Raw genomic sequence first — 10,158 nt, forward strand, 5'->3', positions numbered from 1 at the left:
ACGAGATGGATACACTCAATTTGATGTTTCAGAGTTCCAACAAGGAGAAGACACTGGAAGTTCACATGTGGATCTCATGTACTCTACAGATATCCCTACAAATATCGCCAATATGATGAATGTTCGAACTAGAATTCGTGATAGACATATGCATCAACAACTAAAAGATGATTTGGTTGAACATGTATGGCGTAAATTTGGACATGATGAAGACAACAACTGAGCTTGGATGTTTCTTTCAAATTATTCTCGTTTATTTTACAAATTTTTGTATTTATGTTTTTATTTAAAAATATATGTTTAAAATGTTATCTTTTAATAAGTTTTATTTAATAAATATAAAAAAATATGTTTAATATTTTTTTTTAAAAAAATTATTAGTTAAGAGACTAGCATTGGAGGATACAAATGTAGGCGTTTATTAACAAAATCTCTTAAGCCACATTTACTAATAAAAAATAACTAAGAGATGTTAATAAGAGCTGTGGGTTAATGTTGATCTTATCCCTTCATTTTTTGAAGGCTTTTGCACTCAAAAAACCCATCATCCCCTCAAATTTTAAGGAGGTGAATAGTACACTTTCAAATTTGAGGGTATACTATTCACCCCCTTAAAACACTATTTACTTTTCAGTTTAGTCATTTTATTTATATATGTTGAATGATTGTGTACTTATTATTTTTATTCTGCATTTTAGTATTATAATTATATTGGCACTTAAATATTATAATTATGATCTTATAAAATTATATTTAAATAATAATTGTATATTAATAAATATTATATACCAATATATAATAATATTAATAAAAATACAATATAAACATATTATTTCACACAATACATTTCGAATATTTACGCAAATATAAAGTATAATACAATTATAATATTTTACATCAAAATAAAAGTTACATGAGGTGAAATATTACACATTAAAATATATATTACAATACTAATATTCATGTAATTTGGTCTTGAACCTCCAAAATCACCAAAATATTCTCGATATAAATTTGGAGCAGTCCCTTCGGATTGTTGTTGCTGAGCTCTTTTTCGTATGATTCTTGCTTGTTCAGATCAGATAAACGGAGTTTAAATTTGTCAACAAGATATTATTTTCTTCCTCCATTTCTCAGGATCCTATTGTCGCAGGATCCTCCCGTTATTGGAAGAAAGAGATATTGCATAATATAATGATTTCATGTATTATAATGCATAACATGATAATTGAAGATGAAAGAGATATCAACACACCGATTCGAGATGCAAGACTGGCGCCGCCAATAAACGTTGAAATGGCCATAAATGAAGATATGCGTTTTCAACAATTTTTAGCACGTAATCGTCGGATAAAAAATATGGAAGCTCATTTATCACTTAAAACACATTGATTGAGCATATATGGGAGCATTACGGAAATAATCGTATTGATTATTTTTGTATTTTATATATATTTTTTATCTGAATTGTTTGTGTTTTATTATTATATGTAATTTTATGTTTTAATGTTTTTATTTTTATTTTTATTAAAAGTAATTTGATTTATAATTAATTTTTTTTACTAAATATGTCAATACCATATATTAATATGTGCTTATTGTTTATTTATTGAAGACTAAATTAAAAAATATAAACTTTTAAGAGAAAAAATATGAGGGCCACCATTGGAGAACCAGCCCTTCGTCCCTTTATTTTAAGGGTGAACCCATTAAAAATGAAGGGCTTGTTGGAGATGCTCTTAGGCTCTTAGCCCTGAGAATGAACCACGTTAAATATTTGTGTGTTGTAACATCGCTTTATTCATATGTTTCCACGTCCGTCACAACAATTGCAATACAGAAAATGAGTAATGATCATGCCCGGCCGTGATCTGCATACCACCGATGATGCACGTAGCGCCGATACATCAGGGAATCGCATTTGACGACTGGAAATTTACGATTCACCCTCTTTTTAACTCGAATTTTCCATTTTATAACTTTTTTTAGAGAGCCTATCTAGTTTCTTTGGGCCCTAATTGGGCTCACTAGATCAGTTTTGCTAGTCAATCTATCGTGAAAAAGAAAATCCTCTATATATTAATTAATAATCATTTAAAAAGTTGTAGCATATATTTTGTACTAATTACAAAGAAAACTTAATGATGTTTCACTTAATTATGATGTCAATTTGGCATACATGGTAGCACAAGAATCAATTGTAGATCCAAAATTTAATCGCTAAGAACGTTATATTAACCCAAAATAAAGGAAACATGTATTCTTTCCTTAAATAAAAGCTACGGTATTACCCAATATGATTAACATATATATGACAATTAATGATTATGAATAATAAAGATTTGATAATAATTTTTTGTATCCTTTCTCATTTTTGTTTAGTTTTATATTATTAAAAGAAATTAAACAATCACATTATATATATAATAAAAAAAATAGATTTCTTCTTATATGTTATATTATTAATTTTTAAACCACTATAATTTACAAAAATGTTAATTATTTTTGTTTTAACAAGATAAAACATGATCATAAAATCGTATTAATATAAATTTTATTTAATAGATATTTATATTAAATCACGTATATATATATATATATATATATATATCTATTTTTATAGCGTTTAATTAAACTATGTACCATTTAAAAATACATAAATATGTTAATTTTAAAATTTGCATTGAAAAAGTATTGAGATCTTGTTATTTTAGTTTTGAAATTTGCATAAAAAAAATATCACATCGAAAATTTGGGGATTAATAGTTACATCAAATATACAAATGTTAATAAAACCATATGAGTAAGAAGTCTCAATAATAAATATTTATATTAAAATATACTATATATTTATGTCAATATCATTGAAATTTAATTATATACCATATAAAATAAATAAATAAAATGATTATTTTGATTTATTAACCATAAAATTATTGTTAATAAACAAGATGTGTTATTTTGATTTATTTGATTACTCTATTCTCCTATATATTAATTGAAAAACAATTGATACTCTAGCAAGTGTAAGATTTAATTAATTAATATTGTTCAAAAATCTTACAAGAGATCGACACAACGAATATTTATTTAGAAGTTATTGAAATCACCTAGTGAGAACATGGATTGCACAACAAATTTGTTTTCCCAACCCTAACCTCCATTCTATTCGTTACAACACCGACAGAGAGTATATGGAAGTGTCGATTGCCAATCTGAAATGTTAACGTTTCTTTAGTTCAACCATTGTTTTCCTTAAATGAACCTAGAACATTTTTTAATGATTAACTAAATGGACCACATACATAGTAAAATGCGTTTTGATTTAAAAATAATTGCATTTCCAAAATCAATATGAACCATCATCATTTTCGTTTAAAATTTTGTTACAATAAAAATATAGGATTGGGCAAAAAATTCAAATAAAAAAAATGAACCAAACCCGATCCAAAAAATAGTACTGAACTTTAACCAAAATTGGTTTGATATCCGAATGGGTTCAAAATTTTGGTATCTAGAGAACCAGAACCAAACCTGATCCGAACTGAAATATTTCGGGTATCCGAATATATATATGAACCAGATTAATATATTTAAATAGATTAATTATTTTTAAATTTAATATCTAAAATAGTTACAAAATATATGAGATGTATTTAAGTTGTCCAAAATACTCGAAAATATATACAAATAGTTATAATTACATGTTTTAAATAGCTAAACGGTACTTAAAATACCTAAACTACTTAAATATCTATTGATTTCCTATCCAAATATTTAAGCTAAACCAATTTATATGTTAAGTTTAAATATTTTGGCATACATTATTAAAATTTATATATTATATATTATTTTTATTTTTATATTTTGAAAAATTTAAAGTATATATGAACTCTAATTTTTGAAAAAAGAAATAGATTATCTGAACCAAAACTCGAACCAAACCCGCAAAGATCCAAACCGAACCAAATCGCAAAGATCCGAACCGAACCAAACCGCAACGATCTGAACCGAACCAAACCGCAACGATCTGAACCGAACCAAACCGCAACGATCTGAACCGAACCAAACCGCAAGGATCCGAACCAAACCAAATGGTACTTGAATGCTCACCTCTAATCAAATGTAAAAAAAAATTTACTTATAACAAAATGTATATTGTTTATAATATTTAAATACAATATATTTTAAAAAAAATCACCTCTTGCAAGGCGCAAATTATCATCTAATTTGTATTACTAAAGTAGAAACTCTTTTTAGATTTTCATAGGGTTATGCAAACAAACCGAATCTGAAAACCCCAGTTAAAGCTGACCCAATCAAAACGAATCTAAACTAAATCCGACATAAATATCAAATGAGATTTGTTTTATGGTATTTCGGATTATGAGTTTTATCTAAACTGAATCCGAACCTGAATAGATATTCCAAAAACTCATAAACTAAAATTTCAGAAAATACTCATACCAAACCTAACTCAATCCCGAATAAATATGCAAAATACTATAAAAAATTTGAGTACCTAAAATAATGATATATTACATGAGTAAAAATTAAATACTTAGTTTAATATATTTTGGTATGCGGTGCCAGGGCCGGGGCCCATGCACAAAAAGGGTCCATAAATTTTTTAATTTTTTGTAGCATTAAATCATTTTAGGTTTTAAAGATAATCATTAGAATTTAAATCTCCGCATGGTCGATTGAAAATGGGTAACGGATTTGAATAAAAGTTTTTTAAATTTCTCAATTTTAGGCTTTAAAAATATGTTTTCTTGTTTTGTACACGGTCATAAGAAATAAATTATATATGATGGTTCTAGAGCTAAACCGAAACCATATTGTTATTTGGTCATTCATTTATTTGTTAACACGCTTTCATCAAAAATTATTGTATGCTTGAAGGTGGTCAGGAAGAAAACCCAACATATTCCTAAATACAGTTCAACTTATATCTATTTTTCTTAATATATTTTTGTTTCTTAAATACAGTTCAACGTATATTTGCTGGTCTTTCCCAGCTTTGTTTTCTTTCCCAGCTTTGTTTTTTTTTCTTTTGGACGTTCAGATTCCTATTCCTAAGTGTTATTTTTCCTTTTATTTGATTTTTTTTATTCAATCACACAAAAGGTGCTTCAAGTAGATTTGTGAAAAGCTTAAGTGCTGATTAAAATTCGGGGTTGATCGTATGAATAACGTTTCTTAGTCAAATGATTTAGTTTCTGTTGGTTTTAGATTACGACATTAGTTATTTCAGTGAGCATAATAAGATGTTACACATTTGTTTTGCTTGTTTTGATTAACACAATTGTTTTATTTTGTTGCAATAAGCCATATTTTTCTTGCTTTACGGAGACAAAAAAAAATTTTCGCCCCAGGGCGTAAGAAGAGTTTAAGCCGGCCCTGTGCGGTGCTCTTCCTTCTACTTTATAGTGGACTTTACGATTTCAATGTTTTTTCGTTTCATGTTTATCGGATATGATGTGTTTGTATATAATTTTTGAGTTTTATTCTCTTATATCATTGTCTTTATTCACTAATTTTACTTGTCCAAAATTACAATATAACTAGAAAAAATCGTAAATTTTTGGTCTTTGTTTCATTGGATCCTAAAAAAAAATTGGAATTAAAAACCAGATTAAAATCCAAAATTATTTCGGTTCAACTGGATTTTGAAAATGTTATTAAACCCAAACAGAATCCGACTAAACCCAAACCACATTCGAACCGAACTTTTATAATATCCAAATGTGGCGAGAATTCGTAAACCCAAAAAACCAAAACCGTATGAACCCTAGCCGAATTCTGATTGGTCCCCCGGGCCTAGATTTATTTTTAAATATAACATTTTCTACCATCCCTGTATATTAATGGTAAAGTACTATACATTTTTCAATTTTCATACGTGCCATTTACGTATGTTTTGTTTCCTGCACTTGATTGATTATACACATCATCATCATTGTTGGCTTCATATTATCATAATCTTATTACTCGGTTAAGTTGACATTGTAAGACCATATGTAATGGATTACTCTATATTTTTATTTAGTTGAGTTCTATTCTAATTGTACTCTGTTTTAAAAAAAAATAGTAATGAATAAAAATAAATAAATATATTATAGAGTAGAAAATAAAATAAGAATAAAACTATTCTAGTTCAAACTCTATTTTAAAATGAAAAACGGAATAGAGTTAGGAATGATCTAAAAACTATAATCAAATATGGTTAAATTTACACTCTATAAGCATCAAAGAAACTTAATATATATTCCTTCCATTTCATATTAAGTGTCGTTTTAGAGAATTTTTTTCGTTACAAAATAAGTGTCGTTTTCGATTTTCAATGCAAAATTTATTAATTTTATTCAAAATTTATTTTTCTATTGGTTGAAATATGGTTAGGTGTATAGGTAATATTATTTTTTTTATAGGAAATGAACAAAATTAATTGTTTTCTTAATCCGTGTGCCGAAACCTAAAACAAATAATGAAACATATGGAGTATATAATTGTCATGCATTCAAACTATATATAATTTCTTATATAACTCATTTAATACAAGTACTTTGATCTTTTTTTTTTGGGGTGTAGGGTTAAATAAAAGTTTCTCAATTACGTTCAACAGCGAGCGCCTCTCTCTCTCTCTCTCTCTCTCTCTCTCTCTCTCTCTCTCTTTTTTTTTATCCTTGGAAACTGGAATAGCTCCGGCCATCGTAAAAGATTTCCTCTTCTTCAAGGTTTGTTTTCTCTTTTACGTTAATCGAATCACCTATCGGAATCATATAGGATCGTCGAAATCAGCCTGGGATAGACTTGAATGTTGCTCTATCTAGAATTATATTTGTCTTACCTCGGTTCAGATCTTGAAAAGAATTTTTTTTTTTTTTTTTTTGCGGGATCTATATTGATTTTAGCTGAACAGACAAAACACAGAGAAGCCTTCATTGCCTCTGTCTATTTTTTTCTTTGTGTTTTGTCTATTCTGTATTGATCCGGTTAAAGTTTTCTCAAGGTACATACATACCATACATGTTGCCAAGTAATAAAAGGACCAAGCTTTGACTCGCTTACCTCATCTTCAACCATTTGAGTTAGGATTGGATTCTTTTTCCTGTGCATCATCTAGGCTTCACTTTGTTTCATGAGACTATTGGCTTCTTGTTTGTGTGTGTATGCAATGTCCTTCAGGGTTTCTTTGCGTTCTTTCTATTTTTCAGTTTGGGACTTCTTGTAAATCAGAATAACCACTGGTGTTATTTTGTCTGCTGTGAAACTGCTGTTTGTGTTTATTAGCTCTTGACATACATCACCATGTCCCTTGATGAGTAACTGTTTGCATTTTTTTTTTGGTTTAAGCATGTTATACTCGTTGCTCTTCAGAACTACCCTTTCATGTTCTTGCTCCTTGTGGGATGTTGGCTTTACTGAATCTTGAACAAAGAAGCAAGTCTTTAGTAGTAAAAAACTAATATCATTTTTGTCTTTGTGGTCTCCCATCGCAGATATCAGAAGCTATATTTTGAGCCATGAGCACAGTAGCCAGGCCTTCTTCTTCAGCGACAACCTCTGTCGTCTTAGAAACCCCTGTTTCCCAGTCACAGCCGACAGAAAGATTAGTGCTCCGGTTGAACAGGAAGAAGAAGAAAGTCTCGTGGAAAGACGGGACAGTTGATAACGAGTTCATGCAGAAGAAGAGTTCAAAGAAGTGTTGCATCTTTCACAAACAGAAGCCCTTTGATGAGGATGACAGCGAAGAAGATGAAGATAACAACCACCACCATGATCATCATCATAACCACGAACACTGCGAATCTGGTGAGGCCTCATCGTCTAACGATTCTAAAGCAGTTGAGTAGTCAATTGTCATCATCACAATCTAGAGATATCTGAATCCTTGTAATAAGATCATGGGAGACGACTAATTCTTCTGAGGTTTTTGGTTTTGATGATCTTTTCTTCTTCTACCTGACACAGTAACACCTGTTGGGCTTTATTACTATATATATGTACATGTAATTTGCTATTGCACTGTAATGACGTATGATTCATTGCAATGCTGATTTATAACTACTTAAAAGCTGTATTGACAATTATGTGAGAGCATCTTTTCAGATATGATCGTTTAGACCCCTCGTGCTTGGAAAATGAGTCTGTATGCATAATGTTATTGTCATTTTTATACATTGGTTAGAAAAGTTAAAACCAGTTGTGTAATTTTATTCCAATCTAATATTAGAGGGTTCTTATTAAATCAAAACAAAGTGGTTCCTTTAATGTTGTTGGTGATTAGATACTAGTACTAAGCTTTATGATGGGGCCAATTACTAACCGGGCCATATGTTTGAACCTGCAGAAGCTAATTGATTAACTCCGTGTTAGTTGTAATTAAGTTGAAAAATTAGGATTCCAAATTAAGTAAACTAAGTGCAAGAGAGCCAGAGACCAAGGAAGGGCTGAGCTAATGGTATATCACTAAAAAGAGTTCACTGAGGATCATGTTTTTTACTTAACCAAGATTATAGCAGAGAATCTATTGCAAGTTGTTCACATAAAGTTCAGTAATATAAATTTGAACAAAAAAAAATGTTCAGTAATAGAACTTGTCAATGTGATTTCCATTGATTTTCTTAATAATACAAAGTCGTACATAACACATGGACAACAATACCTTGAAATTCAGTTATATACCAAAAAAAAAACTGTTACATAATTCTACTAATAAAAGTTGAGCTGAACAATAACGAGATGGTCTTGCTACGCATTGACTCTTCACTTTCACGAGTCTATACAAAAATAGACTTCATATGCGAAAGCCTCTGTCTAAGTTTCTCCAACTCCAGAGTGATATTCCTCGGGTTACTACCAGTCTTGGCAGGCATAGGAGACGACTCTGTGATCTTACTAACATCTCTACGCAAGAAGATATGATTCAACAAAGTCGATGCGTCTTTTCTATCATCTGCCTCGGGAGAGAAGCATGTCATCAGAAAGAGTTTTGCGTCAAAAGGAAGATCTCTTGGAATCAACAGCCCGTGGCAGTTCTTGAGATCCTTCAGTTTGTAGTCTGTATGCCACCAAGGTCTTTTTCCCGTGTACATCTCTAGTACAATACATCCCAAAGACCATAAATCAAGTCCCTTCCCTGTCTCGCCGTGAGAAATTGATTCGGGAGACATGTAGATCGCTGTTCCGGCAAAGGGCTGATGAGGTTGCCACCAGCTAGTGTCTCCATCTCTTCTTGTCAACCCGAAATCCGAAATCTTCAACTCGTAAGATGATCTCCAGGCACCGTTCTTGTTGACATAACTCGGGAAGATGAGTATGTTTGCTGGTTTGAGATCGCAGTGAACATAACCGTGTCCGTGGATGGTGGCTAATCCTTCTAGAAGCATACGAGTAAAATCTCTGACCAAAGCATCCGGTAACTTATTGTCTTGGAATTGGTTAGCGAAACTCCTCAAGCTTCCTCCAGGTGCGTACTCCATGTAAATCTTGTACTCCAAGCAACCTTCTTCGTTGCGTCTCTCTTGCACTTTGGTCCCATAGCACTGGACGATTCTCGGACATCCTTTGAGTTCCGACAGGATTTGAAACTCAATGTAGAGAGACTCGGCGTGTTTATGGTCGGAGGTTTTTGCGGCGGCGTAAAGGGTCTTGCCGTCGTGACGTCTTTTGTACTTGTAGAGACTCACTGAACCGAAAGAGCCTTCTCCTAGAAACTTCTCGAAATACAACTCTGGCCCCGCCATTGCAATAGAGCGATCGATTATTCTGAGAACTTGGTAAGAGATCGATTCTCTGAAGCGAGGACAAGAAGTTAGAAAACCTAAGCGAAAGTAAAAATCTGAGAACTGGTAATAAGCTTGGGGGAAGTCTCGACAAATATAAATAAAGCTACTAACGCGTCTATGTCATAAGATCAGTAACTGAATGTCTTCGGTCCCAAGTTTCTTCTTTTATTTTCCTTTTTTCAATTTACACAAAAACAAATAAAGATTTCCTTTTTTTTGGGAACAGAAAAGTTAATATCCGAAAGAAAAAGTAAATAACAGAAAAGGTACCGTTGTGTTTTTTTTCCGAAGTAAGCAATTAGTAATTGAGTAAATGAAATAGAACAAAGTACTGTTTTTTATTAGTAATATTAATGATCCGCAT

General features: G+C 30.9%; 2 protein-coding genes across 2 annotated transcripts; one reads left to right on the top strand and one right to left on the bottom strand.

Annotated features, from left to right (window-relative positions):
• The first annotated feature begins 6,576 nt into the window (after positions 1–6,576).
• LOC106454867 (protein phosphatase 1 regulatory subunit INH3) lies at positions 6,577–8,116 on the top strand. The gene is made up of 2 exons (XM_048754274.1): positions 6,577–6,740; positions 7,506–8,116. The coding sequence occupies exon 2, from the start codon at positions 7,530–7,532 to the stop codon at positions 7,857–7,859; it is 330 nt and encodes a 109-aa protein (XP_048610231.1). The 5' UTR covers positions 6,577–6,740; positions 7,506–7,529; the 3' UTR covers positions 7,860–8,116.
• Positions 8,117–8,339: 223 nt separating this feature from the next.
• Positions 8,340–9,888, bottom strand: LOC106453631 (mitogen-activated protein kinase kinase kinase 20-like). Its single transcript, XM_013895858.3, has one exon. It carries the CDS (start codon positions 9,750–9,752, stop codon positions 8,787–8,789), a length of 966 nt encoding a protein of 321 aa, XP_013751312.2. The 5' UTR covers positions 9,753–9,888; the 3' UTR covers positions 8,340–8,786.
• Between the last annotated feature and the right edge of the window lie 270 nt (positions 9,889–10,158).

The sequence above is a fragment of the Brassica napus genome, chromosome C4, assembly GCF_020379485.1.
Source record: "Brassica napus cultivar Da-Ae chromosome C4, Da-Ae, whole genome shotgun sequence".
In the NCBI taxonomy this organism is placed as follows: domain Eukaryota; kingdom Viridiplantae; phylum Streptophyta; class Magnoliopsida; order Brassicales; family Brassicaceae; genus Brassica; species Brassica napus.

Bases quoted from the DNA above. Each gene is read 5' to 3' on its own strand.
- LOC106454867 (XM_048754274.1), top strand. From the start codon at position 7,530: ATGAGCACAGTAGCCAGGCCTTCTTCTTCAGCGACAACCTCTGTCGTC.
- LOC106453631 (XM_013895858.3), bottom strand. From the start codon at position 9,752: ATGGCGGGGCCAGAGTTGTATTTCGAGAAGTTTCTAGGAGAAGGCTCT.